Source organism: Pristiophorus japonicus, chromosome 1 (assembly GCF_044704955.1).
Source record: "Pristiophorus japonicus isolate sPriJap1 chromosome 1, sPriJap1.hap1, whole genome shotgun sequence".
In the NCBI taxonomy this organism is placed as follows: Eukaryota; Metazoa; Chordata; class Chondrichthyes; family Pristiophoridae; genus Pristiophorus; species Pristiophorus japonicus.
The window spans coordinates 256,542,381-256,558,078 of record NC_091977.1 but is presented as its reverse complement, the minus strand read 5'-3'; the positions used below and the strand labels follow the sequence as shown (position 1 = coordinate 256,558,078).

The 15,698-nt window shown below is 45.8% G+C and overlaps 1 protein-coding gene across 10 annotated transcripts in view; it reads right to left on the bottom strand.

Annotated features, from left to right (window-relative positions):
- Window positions 1-15,698, bottom strand: part of LOC139270052 (multiple PDZ domain protein) — a 401,342-nt gene that overhangs the window by 35,382 nt on the left and 350,262 nt on the right. For all 10 annotated transcript variants that reach the window (XM_070888410.1, XM_070888412.1, XM_070888415.1 and 7 more), the window contains 2 exons: window positions 6,917-6,957; window positions 4,285-4,407 (listed from right to left, as the gene is read on the bottom strand). In XM_070888410.1, coding sequence (XP_070744511.1) covers window positions 4,285-4,407; window positions 6,917-6,957 — 164 coding nt within the window. The remainder of the gene's footprint in view (window positions 1-4,284; window positions 4,408-6,916; window positions 6,958-15,698) is intronic.

The following is a 15,698-nucleotide window of genomic DNA, read 5'->3' as shown; positions in this document are numbered from 1 at the left end:
GAAAGATCGCGGCGGACGGCATTCGGCCCACAGACGTCAAGACAGAGGCTTATCAGGAATGTGCCCAGGCCACAGAACGTCACGGCGCTGCGGTCGTTCCTAGGACTCCTCAACTATTTTGATAACTTCCTCCCGGTGTTAAGCACCTTTTTAGAGCCCCCACATGTGTTATTGCGCAAAGGTGAGAACTGGGTATGGGGAAGAAACCAAGTAATTGCTTTTGAGAAAGCCAGAAACATTTTATGCTCCAACAAGCTGCTTGTATTGTATAATCCATGTAAACGACTTGTGCTAGCACGTGACGCGTCGTCGTACGGAGTCGGGTGTGTATTACAACAAGCTAACATTGCGGGGAAGTTGCAACCTGTCGCCTATGCCTCCAGGAGCTTGTCAAAGGCCGAGAGGGCCGACAACATGATTGAGAAAGAGGCATTAGCGCGTGTGTTCAGGGTAAAGAAAATGCATCAGTACCTGTTTGGCCTCAAATTTAAGCTGGAAACCGATCACAAGCCCCTCAATCCCTGTTCGCTGAAAACAAGGGGAAAAATACTAATGCCTCAGCCGCATACAAAGGTGAGCACTTGCGCTATCAGCGTATAACTATGCCATCCACCACAGGTCAGGCACCGAGAACTGTGCGGATGCTCTCAGTCGGCTACCATTGCCCACCATGGGGGTGGAAATGGCGCAGCCTGCAAACTTGTTGATGGTGACGCAGCCCGCAGACTTGTTGATGGTCATGGAAGTGTTTGAAAATGATAAATCATCTGTCACGGCCCGCCAGATTAGGACTTGGACCAGTCAAGATCCTCTGCTGTCCCTAGTAAAAATAACTGTGTACTGCATGGGAGCTGGGCCAGAATCCCCGTTGAAATGCAAGAGCCAATCAAGCCGTTCCAGTGGCGAAAGGACGAGCTGTCCATTCAGGCAGACTGCCTGTTGTGAGGTAACTGCGTAGTGGTACCAAAGAATGGCAGGGAGACGTTCACCTCGGATCTCCACAGCACACACCCGGGTATAGTAATGACGAAAGTGATAGCCAGATCCCACATGTGGTGGCCCGGTATCGACTCTGACTTAGAGTCCTGTGTACGGCAATGCAGCGTGTGTGCTCAGTTGAGCAACGCGCCCAAAGGGGCACCACTAAGTTTGTGGTCCTGGCCCACCAGACCTTGGTCGAGGATCCATGTCGACTATGCGGGCCCGTTTCTCGGTAAAATGTTCCTGGTGGTGGTGGATGCTTTTTCAAAATGGATTGAATGTGAAATGTCGGGAAGCACCGCCACTGCCACCATTGAGAGCCTGACATACTGGTCAGTGACAACGGGCCATGTTTCACCAGTGCCAAATTTAAAGAATTCATGACCCGCAATGGGATCAAACATGTCACCTCGGCCCCGTTTAAACCAGCCTCCAATGGGCAGGCAGAGCGGCAGTACAAACCATCAAACAAAGCCTTAAACGAGTCACAGAAGGCTCACTCCAAACCTGCCTGTCCTGAGTACTGCTCAGCTACCGCACGAGACCCCACTCGCTCACAGGGGTGCCCCCGGCTGAGCTATTCATGAAAAGGACACTTAAAACCAGACTCTCGTTGGTTTACCCCAACCTGCACGATCAGGTAGAGAGCAGGCAGCAGCAACAAAATGTAAACGATGGTCGCGCCACTGTGTCACGGGAAATTGATCTGAATGACCCTGTGTATGTACTAAATTATGGACATGGTCCCAAGTGGATCGCGGGCATGGTGATAGCTAAAAAAGGGAGTAGGGTGTTTGTAGTCAAACTAGACAGTGGACAAATTTTCAGAAAGCACCTGGACCAAACGAGGCTGCGGTTCACAGACTGACCTGAACAATCCACAGCAGACACCACCTTTTTTGAGCCCACAACACACACCCAAAGGATCAACGACACCACGCCGGACTAGGAAATCGAACCCATCACGCCCAACAGCCCAGCAAGGCCAGGCTCACCTAGCAGCCCTGTAGGGCCAACAACACGCCAGCCCAGCGAGGGCACAGCCAATACACCAGAACAGACATTTGTACCAAGGTGGTCCACCAGGGAAAGAAAGGCTCCCGACCGCCTCACCTTGTAAATAGTTTTCACTTTGACTTTGGGGGGTGGGGGGGGGGGGAAGTGATGTTGTGTATCTGTAAAGCATGATGCACTCCTATGTTCCGCCACCAGGGAGCTCATCCCCTGAAGTCTCAAGGGATCCCAGCATCCCTTGGGAGCACTGTATATAAGCCAGCCCCCTAAGGCCTATTCCTCACTCTGGAGTGTCTTATTAAAGACTGAGGTCACTGTTACTTTAACCTCCCTGTGTGCAGCCTCATCTGTGTTCGGAACACAATAGCTTCACACTGTGCTGGAGTTACACTGCACCCTGTGCAAATACCAAGTAATGGGAGACCACCAACTGGAGGTGATCACACATCTCTTCCTTTAGTGTACTCGGGAATCAGCTTGGTCACCTGAGTCTCTAGTAATACTGCCATTTTCAGGTCAATGCACATCTGGTACTGTGGAACAGTAGCTTTTGGGGTATCGCTAAGAGAACAACTCAGGATAGCCAGCTTCAATACAATCAAGACCTTAATGCTAAAATATTCATTTTTAAATGCTTTCTTGGTCTGCGTTGGCTGTGGTTGAGTTTTAAACTTTGAAATTCAGTTGTAAATTTTTTGGGGGTGAACTTTGTGTAGCTAGAGGTTTACTGTGATATATTTTAATCCGTCTGGATAATATAACTCAAAAATAAAATTTGGCTCAAAGTAAAGTTCTAAGTTGAATAGCTAGCAGGCTTCAAGACAGAAAGCAGAGAGTAGGGTAAAAGGTAGCTATTCAAAGTTCTAGGAGCTCATTAGTGGCGTTCCACAAGCATCAGTGCTGGGACCACTGTTGTTCACAATTTATATTAATGATTTAGACTTTGGAATCAAAAACACAATTTCTAAATTTGCAGATGACACCAAATAGTCAAATATGGAACAAATTACAGGAGGACGTAAATAAACTTGCAGAATGGGCATATAATTGGCAGATGAAGTTTAACACAGATCAATGTGAGGTATTACATTTTGATATGAAGAATAGGGAGGTCACTTATTACTTGGAGAGTGCAGGACTAGGTGGGGTAGACAAACAAAAGGATTTTGGAGTATAAATACATAAATCACTAAAAGTTCTGACAGAGGTTATTTCTAGAGGTATAGAATTGAAAAGTAAGAGAGTTATGACAAACCTTGGTTAGACCATACTTAAGGGTACTGCGTATAGTTCTAGTTGCCATATTATAAAAAGGATATAGAGGCACTGGTGAAGGTGCAGAGAAAATTTACAAGGATGATACCAGACATGCGAGGGTATACATATTAGAAAAGGATGAACAGGTTGGGTCTCTTTTCTCTTGAAAAAAGGTTGAGGGTTGACCTAATAGAGATCTTTAAAATTTTGAAAGGTTTTGATAGTGTGGATAGAGAGAGAATGTTTCCACTTGTGGGGAAGACCATAACTAGAGGCCATCAATATAAAATAATCATGAAATCCAATAGGGAATTCGGAAGAAACTTCTTTACACAAAGAGTAGTGAGAACGTGGAAATCGCTACCACAGGAAGTGGTTGAAACAAATAGTTTGGTTGCATTTAAGGGGAGGCTGGACAAGCATATGAGGGAGAAAGGAATAGAGGGTTATGCTGATAGATTTAGATGAGACAAGACGGGAGGAGGCTCGAGTTGAGCATAAACGCCGGCATGGACTGGTTGGGCCGAATGACCTGTTTCAGTGCTGTATATCCTATATAATGTAATCGTATATAAGTAAAGTTTTAAAGCTGTCTATTTGCACAGAGAATAAAGTTCAGCAGAGAGGGGAAAGAGCACACAGAGCTGTGGTAGGCACCGTGGTACCATTCCTGAAGGCCTCAGCTTATACGCTGGTAAATGATGGGACACACAGAGCTGTGGTAGGCACCGTGGTACCATTCCTGAAGGCCTCAGCTTATACGCTGGTAAATGATGGGAAAGCAAGAGCAGAGATCAGAAGTAAACATTGATGGAAAAAAAATACAATAACACTGCACTATTGGAACATTTTAATAAGAGTATATTCTGGTATTTAGATAATCCTGACACTGCAGAAAGCTAGCCTAAAGTATTTCTTCATATAAACTATTTTTGATATGAAAGAAAGGAAAAAGCAATAAATATAGAATAGAATTTTCTGAAAAAGATCTTCATTTAAATAGTTCTTAATAATTTAAACATACAGACTTACCTGCAGTTTCTGGGTCTGGGCTGCTACTCCATTTGGCTGCATCATTGCAATGAAAATGGGGACATCTCCGAGAGGACTACCCACTCCTCCTGCAATGCTGATTCCCAGCGAATCAATGGGCCCCTATTATCACCAACACCACATGAATTATAATTTAGGGGAAAGAAGTAGTACACTTTCATATCGGTTTAAAAGGGACCTTAACATAGAAACATAGAAAATAGGTGCAGGAGTAGGCCATTCGGCCCTTCGAGCCTGCACCACCATTCAATATGATCATGACTGATCATGCAACTTCAGTACCCCATTCTTGCATTCTCTCCATACCAGTTGATCCCTTTAGCCGTAAGGGCCACATCTAACTCCCTTTTGAATATATCTAACGAACTGGCCTCAACAATTTTCTGTGGTAGAGAATTCCACATGCTCACAACTCTTTTGAGTGAAGAAGTTTCTCCTCATCTCCTAAATGGCTTACCCCTTATCCTTAGAATGTGACCCCTGGTTCTGGACTTCCCCAACATCGGGAACATTCTTCCTGCATCTAACCTGTCCAATCCCGTCAGAATTTGATATGTTTCTAGGAGATCCCCCCTCATTCTTCTAAATTCCACTGAATATAAGCCTAGTCGATCCAATCTTTCTTGATATGTCAGTCCTGCCATCCCGGGAATCAGTCTGGTGAATCTTCGCTACACTCCCTCAATAGCAAGAATGTCCTTCCTCAGATTAGGAGACCAAAACTGTACACAATATTCAAGGTGTGGCCTCACCAAGGCCCTGTACAACTGTAGTAAGACCTCCCTGCTCCTATACTCAAATCTTCTCGCTTTGAAGGCCAACATGCCATTTGCCTTCTTCACCGCCTGCTGTATCTGTATGCCAACTTTCAATGATTGATGTACCATGACACCCAGGTCTCGTTGCACCTCCCCTTTTTCTAATCTGTCACCATTCAGATAATAATCTGCCTTCCTGTTTTTACCACCAAAGTGGATAACCTCACATTTATCCACATTATACTGCATCTGCCATGTATTTGCCCACTCACCTAACCTCTCCAAGTCAACCCACAGCCGCTTAGCATCCTCCTCACAGCTCACACTGCCACCCAGCTTAGTGTCATCTGCAAACTTGGAAATATTACATTCAATTCCTTCGTCTAAATCATTAATGTATATTGTAAATAACTGGAGTCCCAGCACTGAACCTTGCGATATCCCACTAGTCAATGCCGCCATTCTGAAAAGGACCCGTTTATTCCTACTCTTAGCTTCCTGTCTGCCAACCAGTTCTCCATCCACGTCAGTACATTACTCCCAATACCATGTGCTTTAATTTTGTACACTAATCTCTTGTGTGGGACCTTGTCAAAAGCCTTTTGAAAGTCTAAATACACCACAGCCATTGGCTCCCCCTTGTACACTCTACTAGTTACATCCTCAAAAAATTCTAGATTTGTCAAGCATGATTTTCATTGATAACATCAAGGCGGACCATTCTCAATCTGTAGCAGTGTCAGTCTTTGCAGCTCTCATTTAACAAGTACCTTTCTTTCTCTCATGACATCTTAACATTCTTTTGCACTATACTCACCTACTTTCACTTCTACTAGTACTATGACTATAACTGCTACTACAACATGCATTTATACAGCTCCGTCACACAGGTACGAGGAAAACAGACTTTGAGTTAAGGGAGGAGAGATTAAGAGTGGTGACCAAAAGCTGAGTCAAAGAGGTAGATTTTAAGGAGGGTCTTAAAAGGAGGATACGGAGATGGCACAACCAATAAATCCATTCTCCAGTGACCTCCTACATGGCAAAAACAAACATATTCTATCAGACCAAAAACATTATCTGTACATTAATGCAATTACTACAGTTTATATATCAAATATAGAGCTAGCTCTGCTCTCGCTGAAGTTTTATTTTACATGCAAGCACTACTGTTCAGTTTGGGGTCAGCCATGGGTCAGTGGGTAGCACTCTTGCCTCCGAGTCAGAAGGTTGTGGGTTCAAGCCCCAAACTAGACACTTGAGTACAAAATCTAGGCTGACACTCCAGTGTAGTACTAAGGGAGTGCTGCATTGTTAGAGGCGTTGTATTTCAAATGAGTTGTTAAACCGAGGCCCGTCTGCCCTCCCAGGATGCCGTAAAAGATTCCATAGCACTATTTGAAAAAGAGAAAGGGAGCTCCACCCGGTGTCTGGGCCAATGTTTATCCCTCAACCAACATCACTAAAACAGATTATCCAGTCATTATCATATTGTTGTTTGTGAGTGCTTGCTGTGTGAAAACTGGCTGCTGCATTTCCTGCATTGCAACAGTGACTACACGCCAAAAGTACTTCACTGGCTGTAAAGTGCTTTGAGACATTCTGAGGTCGTGAAAGGCACTGTATTAATGCACTTTCTTTCTCAAGAAGAATGAACAGAACATCAAATTTATTTTGGCTCAACTACAGTGCAGAACATTTTCAGGTAAATTCTCAATATAGGAGTGCTTATTCACCACCATCGCAGATACAAGGATGTATGGATAGTTGAGGGAGCACTTTTTAAAGTGAGTTCTTAAAGAACTTGTAACTGCAACTTAGTGTGGAGTTAGGACAACAATATTACAACTCACCTTCGTAAACTCTACTGTTCGTAGCCCTTGAATCTCTGTCCCTTTATTAAAAACACGAAAAGAGAGCATATTGTGAACAAACTTTGCTTTGAAATCTTTAGTTTTAATTCCTAAGAACACAGAAAAAATGATGCAGGATACTGGATTGTGCAATCTTGCATACTTCTGAATTTCATGGAATAACTTATTAGTTTGTTTGACAACTGTAATAGAGATTACAAATGCAGTATCTTTGTCAGTTATCTTTTCTAGGCTAAAATTGTACCGGTGTATGGACACTTACGGGTTCCCTACTACAATCAACTTGTGAACAATGAACGGTCTGCCTGGGTCACTGGGAAAATGAAACAGAATGAATAAAGCAACAAGGCGTCCTAAACTACTCTGAGGCATGAGTTTGCAATTAACAGCAAACCCCAGACTGATTAACCAAATAACATTTAAGAGCATTAAAGTGTAGACCAAAACAAACTTATACCGTAAGGAAAATCTATCAGACAGTCTGGTTCTGTTGAAAAGAATACTTGAGTGCTCTCGGAAGTTAACCCTGTACGTGCTGTTTCTGAATATAAAATCACAAAAACTGAATATGGACAAAAAGTACATGGGGTTAGGATCATTATCACTCCTTTTAGTCAAAGAAAGAATCTGGGAATAAGAAATGTACAGAGGAATTGGATGCTCAACCAAAATAGATTGTCCAGACTATTGAAACATGAGCAAAATATTGGGGTCTTCTGGGAGACAACATTTATGACAAACACATTTCTTAATGCCCCGATGGCTAGAAACAAATTAACAACCTCTGACTACTGTATTTGCTTCGGACGATGAACCATTAAATAACTCAGGGATTTAGCTAATATACTGTCGATAAGACAGTGGGCCCAAACTTCTGACACCAATGACCAATCTATAGCACATCCAACCTCTGCAGTCACTTTAGTGGCAAACACTGGGCCACCAGGGAGGGTTTCGGCTGAACCCGTGACCATAATTGTCGGCCTGACCTGGTAGTCGGCTGACAAAAAAAAACATGGAGTCACCGGTAGCGCCACCTCTCCTTTAAGGGCAGCTGTGCCACCGAACCACAGAAAGGGTACAGACAGCAAAAGCTGCCAGTCGCACCGACTGCGCTATTCCTGCGGGGCAATTCCGGACAGGGGTCGCTGCTGGTAGGTAAAGGGTCGACACGTGCATAAGGCAACGGGAAAATGGGTGGAATGGTCCCCTACACCGCTCCAAAAGTAAAGGAGGGCAATGCTCAAAATGTTCCACACCGACCCGTGGTCGCCGCTTTCAGGCGGCCATGGACCTTATAGAAAGGGGAAATTTCAGCCCCTTAGGCTAACTAACTCTGCAAATTACACCCCTTCTGCAAGAGATGCTTCAGTCAACTAAGAAAAATGATGCTGATTGTACTTGCAGTTTGTGGCCCGGGAAAAACCTACAGAGGTAGGTCACTCTGCCAAAAATGTTGAGAGAAATAATTGGATACCTAATGGAACCAAAGTCAAAGTCCAGAGGATCTCAAAGTACTAATGAAATGGTCACAACACGGATACCTAGAATATGCAAGCATCTTGATGAAGCTTCTTGACAGAAGGATAAGGATTGTTGTTTGAATGGGGAGAGATTGTAGGGTGCTGGGGTGCAGAGGGATCTGAGGGTCCTTGTACATGGAACACAGGGAGTTGGCATGCAGGTGTGGCAGGTATTTGGGGGGTGCTGACGGAGTGTTGGCCTTTGCTGCAAGGGGGATGGAGTGTAGAGGTGGAGGAGGGGGGGGGGGGGGTGGGGGCGGGGGGGGGGGGGGGAGTCCTGCTGCGGCTTTGTGGGGCATTGGTGGTACCGTACCTGGAGTGCTACGTAGTTTTGGTTTCCTTATTTAGGGAGGGATGTGCTTGCGTTGGAGACGGTTCAGAGGGTTCACGAGGTTGATTCCTGAGATGAGGGGGTTGTCTTGTGGGGGAGGGTTGGGCAGGTTGGACCAATACTCGTTGGAGTTTGGAGGAATGAGAGGTGATCTTATTGTAACGTATAAGATTCTGTTGGGGCTTGGTAGGGTGGATGAGGAGAGGAGGTTTTCCCTCATGGGGGAGTCTGGAGCTGGGGGGGCATGATTTCAGAGTGAGGAATCGACCATTTGAAGCGGAGGTGGAGGGAAATTTCTTCTCTCGGAGGGTCATGAATGTTTGGAGTTCTCTGCCCCGGAGAGCTGTGGAGGCTGGGTCATTGAATGTATTTAAGGTTGAAACAGACATATTTTTGAATGATAAGGGATTCAAGGATTGTGGAGGGCAGGCAGGGAGGTGGGGTTAAGGCCAGGATCAGATCAGAGGAGCAGGCTCGAGGGGCCAAAGGTCTGCTCCTATTTCTTATGTTGATTGTATTTTCTTCTGTAATTCTAGAATTAAGTCTGATGTAGGGAGAATACTGCCATAACCGTTTGAAAGCAACTGCCTTGTGAATTAGAGGTCCAGAGGTGGTTCCAATTGGGATTTCTTTCTACCTTTACCTGCTTATTATACAGTGATTAACTACTGGATGGCAGTCAGAGGATGGAACTGAACAAACCAATTGTCTAAGTATGGGTAAAGTGCTGATGTCTATCTCTTAGGGTTACATCAATGAAAGGTCATTTAGTGCCAAAACTTACACCTTAAGTTACTCTCCATTTCCTTCAAAAGTATGATGGAATACTCACCTGGACATGCCAACCACAATGGCCTCGAAATTGAATATGACCTGAAAACAGACGGTGTCATGGGCCAGCGCTATAGGGTCAACGTGGTCTAGGTAGCACGCAAAATTCGCTCGTGTGCTCAGCGCTAAACCTGCTGCTCATTGGTTTACCTCTCAACAGGTAGGCCAATATTGGGTGCAGTCTAATTGCAAGTAATGTTTGGTCTAGGCTTTACCCACTACTTAAAGGGGCGGTTCTTTGATGCAGCAGCACCTCATTGTTATTCTATATGGAGCTCCACTTGAATTAATGTAGTTAACTTGCAAGAGATGGCTGAGCAGCAGCAGAGGGAAAAAGTCCGATGGTTCTCAGATGTGGCTCTGAAGGCACTGGTGGTGGCCGCGGTGAGGAGACGGCTGTCCTCTTTCCGCAGACTGGCAGGAAACCATCTGTCTATACATCTAGAAGGCTCTGGCAGGAGATATCTGCATACGTGACAGCCAATAGTGCAGTCCCCAGATCATGGATACAGTGCCGCTTGGAATGTAATGACCTCACGCGGCAGGTCAAGGTGAGTGAAGGCTTCAGCAAATACCCATATCCCACCATCTGCATCACAAGCCTCACACACTGCTCAATGCACCACACACTGCTCAATGCACCACACCCCCATTTCTCACCTGCCAACAATCTCTACCTTTCACCACTCAGACCTCACAATCATAGCTTTATTTCACTCTCACAACCTTACCACTGCTGCAACACTCACACCCACATCTCACAGCTGGCACACATTTGACAGATATTCAACCACAGAGGGCGCATCACCCAAACACATTACTCCACACTCACTGACACACTTCCCTTTCTCTTGCAGGCCAAGGTGGCTCACAATCGGCAGGAGCAGCGACAGACAGCAGTGGAGGCGAGTGGGTAGTGGCAAGCTGCAATACAAACCTAGAGGCGAGAGTGCTCGACATCACTGGAGGGAAAGTCACCTACGCCGTGGCAATGGGGCAAGTTGAAGCCTTTGGGGACAACAATGGTATGCTCATTCCAAATCCTTCTTCTCACATCCCACATCTCCCTCATCCCACAATCTCTTCTCACCTACAAGCTGCTGATGGATATCTTGCTTCCACCGCTGCCCTCCCCTCACTACAACCTGACTCTTGTGCCTTTCTGCTTTCAGATTATCAAGAACTTCCAGCCGTAGAGTTTGTCCTCGAAGCCATGGAGGAGAGTGAAGGAAAAGGCGGCGGCGGCACACCGTCACTGCAACTGACACTCGCAGGCACCAGCTCAGAAACTGGAACTGCGCGGAACTTAAGAGGATAGTGTAGATGCGGAATCTGCACATGGCGTGGCACCGGGCACGATGACTGCAGCAAGGTTACAGGGAAAGGGTAACTCGGGGGCCAGCTCCCCCGGTGGGCGAGTTAGAGGGCGAATTCTGCTGCACATGATTCAGATGAGCACCTCGAAGCGGCAGGCTTCAGAAAAAGGGTAATGGACATGCAGACCAAATTGCTAGGAGAACCATAGCAGGAAATGTCAAATGAGTAGTGATAACTTTATTAATTTTGATTGTAATCTTTGTTTTGTGGTGGCTCTCATTTCAGCTTTGTGCCCAGAAAGATGCTGTGATATTCCATGATGAGGATGTGATGAGCAACAAGGCTCTAGAGTATCATTCACTTGAATCAGTGTCTTGATTTACTGCCTGCCTCCTCGTTCTCATCCTCCTCCTCCTCCTCTTCCTAATGATGGCTGTGAAGCATGCAGCAGACCACCATGAAATGAGACACCCGCTCCGTCTAGTACTGGAGGGTTTCTCCTGAGTGGTCAAGGCAGCGGAACCATTGCTTCAGCAGCCTGATGGTCTGCTCGATGATTGTTCTTGGTGGCAGCATGACTGTCATTATATGAATGCTGGACATGAGTGTCGGGGATGCGGAGAGAAGTCATCAGCCAGGTGCTGAGCAGATAGTCCTTGTCCTCGAGCTGGAAGATTGCTGGCACATTGACTGAAGCAGGATGGAGGCATCATGATTGTTGCCAGGATAATCGGCATTGACCATCAGGATGCACTGGGCATGGTCGCACAAATGCCGATTATGAGAGTTGCAGCCTTTGGCGCCCTGCATCATGAGGAAACCCGCTATCCTGACAAAGCCACATTCTGCTCAGAGAGAAAAAAAAGAGTGGTCCCTTTTTCTGGTGTTGAGAGCCTCTGTGACCTCCTGGATGCAGCGATGAACGGCGAACTGGGAAATGTTAGCTATGTCTCCTTCTGCAGACTTGAAGGATCCGCTGGCGAAGAAATTGAGGGCCACTGGGCGAGCCGTATTCGCCCTGCTCTGAGGCTCCAGATCTTGATGCAGGAGGTGGCAGAGTTCTGTGGCCACTTCTTTGGTGAAATGGAGCTTGCCAATACACAGCTCCTCGCTTAAGTAGAGATAAGACTCTCGGAAGACCCTCGGTGGGTAAGATGGGAGAGCTCTCCTGGTCCTCCTCCTCCTCCGTGTGTGTGAATCTTCTCCTCTATCTGCTGCCTCCGCTCCCTCTCCCCAAGATGCTTGAGCGCGAGGGGGACTGCCAGTAGAGCCGCAATGACTGTGAGCAAGTGTTGTGAGCAGAAGCCTTGACATAATCTTAGATAAGTGTTTGCCACTTGCCCCAACACTCCCCGTCACCTTAGGACTTTGAAAGAAGTTTAGAAAGCTGCTAGAGTTGCAGAAATACCCACAGAGCCAGTCCAAACTGAATAAACATGTCAGCTGCAAGTTGTTGCTGATGATCCCTTTAAAGAACGTTGCTGGCGCCTCCTTCCTGCTTCATCTGGTCGCAATTAACAGAGGCCGTTAAGTGGAGTGATACACTTGAAAATGACAGGTCAGGCATCAGGTGAGCAGTGCAAACTCACTGATGTCATGATCTTCATAATTTCCATATTGCTAGCGTGTGTGGAAAGTGGCAGTGCTGCCGCCTAGGCGAAATGGTGGATGCCGCGGAATCTGCCAGCAGCGGGCAAAAGTGCAGAGGCCACCATTTTTTCCTGAAACGGGCCTTAACAGCTAGCGCTAACACCACAAATGTCTAGGCCAATATGTTTGATCCATATCATGCACTGCAGCAAGTCACCATCTCGGCAGCACCTTCCTCCCCTGTGACCTCTATCACCGAGAAGGATAATGTGGGAACAGAGTTACCTCCAAGTCACACACCATCCTGACTTGGACAGTTATCATTGCTCCTTCATAGTCGCTGGTCAAAATCCTAGAATGGCCTTCCTAGCAGTGGGATCACTATCACAAGAATTGCGGCAGTTAAAGACGACCCATCTCCATCTTCTCAGGGAAACCAGAGATGGGAATAAATGCGGCATAGCCAGCAGCCCCCACATCGCGAGAACAAATGATAAAAATTCCGCTAGCAGAAATGGGATTCATGCCCAGCAGAGACAACTTCCTGTAGTTACGTGGACTTGAAAGATTACTGAGGATTCAGTAGTGGCACAAGATGAAAAATTTCCAGTGTAGTATTTTTCCAGAGGTGCTCTTATTCCACCTCTGCTAGTACAGGAGATAACTGACTCATTTGGGCTGTGGTCCATAAGTCTAGATAGTGAATACTGAGAAAAAGCAGAAGTGGCTTTCGTAAAATATGAAGCATCAAATCAATTCCGTTAAAAGGGGACTCAGATCCCTAACTTCATATTACTGTGGTCAAATTAATGAAAAGAACCAGGGGGAGAAATTGGCCTGCTTTGCGCCTCCCGCTAGCGCCTGCAGGGGCGGTAACGTTGCAAATTCAACGACACCCACGAATGTCCCTGCTGGTTTTGTGCTGACGATAACACTGACCGCCTTCTGCTCTTGCGCTCCCGAGCTCGTGACACCATCTGGTGCGCAGCGCCCCATTACCGCCCCGGATGCAATATTCGCTTCTGCCCCTGCAGCATCACTGGGCGTCAACAAGGGCAGCTGGGGGAGGCGTCATCACCTTGGCTGGCCAATTGGGGAATGCTAATTAAAGGCAGTCATGCTCAGGTAGAGCAAAATTCCCGGTGTGGTGTTTGTTGCTTTTTTTGGACCCCGCAATTGCTCAGCCCTGCACTCTCTTAGTGCTGGGGCTGCTATGGACGTAGTGCAGGTGCCATGGCCCAACACAGACAGCAGGAAAACTCATTCACTCCAACATTGGATCTTCCCTTTAAGGGAGGGAAGGAGCCTGTACAGATGGCAGCACTGAACGGAACATTGTGCAACGCTCTGCCGATACCATCCCTTTCACTCCCTTTAGCCCTCTAAGGGAAGTGATAGCCCTTGATTTAGCGCTCCACTTCCCTCTTGGAGCGCTAAAGCGGAAGTTGTCAGTTGAAAACCTTTTTTGCCCAGCGATACTTTTGCACTCCCACAAAAGTTATCGCCCCAAACGTGGCGCTACATAACTTCTAGCTCCTAGACTCCATAGATCGTCCTGGCTAAAGTGAAAGGTGTTCTGTCCTCATCCTCACAATTAGGGTCAGAATTCATCCAAGATAATAACATAACACCTCGTAGAAAACAAGATCATCATAGGCTCTGAATTGAATTCCTGGAAGAACATAAAAAATAGGAGTAGTAGGCCATTTGGACCCTCGAGCTTGCTCCGCCATTCAATAAGATCATGGCTGATCTGATCTAGGCCTCAACGCCATTTCCCCGCCCACTCCCCATAACCCTTGACTCCCATATCTTTCAAAAATCTGTCTATCTCTGCCTTAAATACATTCAGCCTCCACTGCTCTCTGGGGTAGAGAATTCCAAAGATTCCTGACCCTCAGAGAAGAAATTCCTCCTCATTTCTGTTTTAAGTGGGCGACTCTTATTCTGAAACTATGCCCCCTAGTTCCATCCTCTCTGCATCTACCCTGTCAAGCCCCCTCAGAATCTTATACGTTTCAATAAGATCACCTCTAAGTCTTCTAAGCTCCAATGAGTATAGGCCCAACTTGCTCAACCTTTTTTCCAATGACAACCCCTTCATCTCAGGAATCAACCTCGTGAACCTTCTCTGAACTGCCTCCAGTGCAAATATATCCTTCCTTACATAAAACGACCAAAACTGTACGCAGTACTCTTGGTGTGGTCTTACCAACGTCCTGTACATTAGGACGACATTTGGTCCACAGGCCTTAGCATTATGCAGAATGTTGATGGAAGATCCCCTCCAGGTAGGAGGAATACACTATAAATCCCTTTATAGTGCAAGATCCTGAAACAGATTGTATACAACTTCTGTGGAGTTTGGTGTAGTCCAGTGCTGAGCAGATTGGCTGGTCCTTTTCGAGCTAGAAACCTGATAATGGAATGCTAGCAAGATTGGCTCCATTACCTAAAGGGTTCACGAGTCAACATCAATCTGATGTTTCAGATGAGGCACAATTTTACAATGGAATTTAAAACATAACATTCTTGAAATGCTCGGCTAGCCCAGCAGCATCTATAAAGATATCAATGTTTCGAGTATAAACCTTTTTTTGCAGCTGAGAACTGAAAGACAAACAACTTTTCTATCTTTCAGTTTTCTGTTCTGAAGAAGGGTCTACAACTGAAACATTAACCCACATTTTTATAGATGCTGACAAACCTGATGGGTATTTCCAGCATTTTCCTTTTTGCTTGAATTATTTTAGATGGAGTGGACAGTCTCATCTCACTGAACGATGGTCAATGGCTAAAGCATTGTTGCGATTCTCCCTGCTAGTAACCTGGACTTGCAACTAATACTGTGCAATGGGAAAATAATGCCTGTACAATTCACTCACTGACATTAGCCTTTCTCTACGACAAAAGAATGCAAACATTGCATCAAAATATTTTTGAGGCTTGTTTACTTAAATATTGGTAACAGTATGCAACTAAATGTCAATTATTGGAAATAGTAAACTGGCGTTATGCACTTACTAAACCAATGACATACCCAATTTGTTGCTATGTGATGACATAGCAGAACATTTCTACCTTGCTAAACATGTGTCAGTCATTTCATGATAGTAAACTATTGGTTTTACTACAATGGAGTAAAATAGAAATGAAAAAAATTTTTATT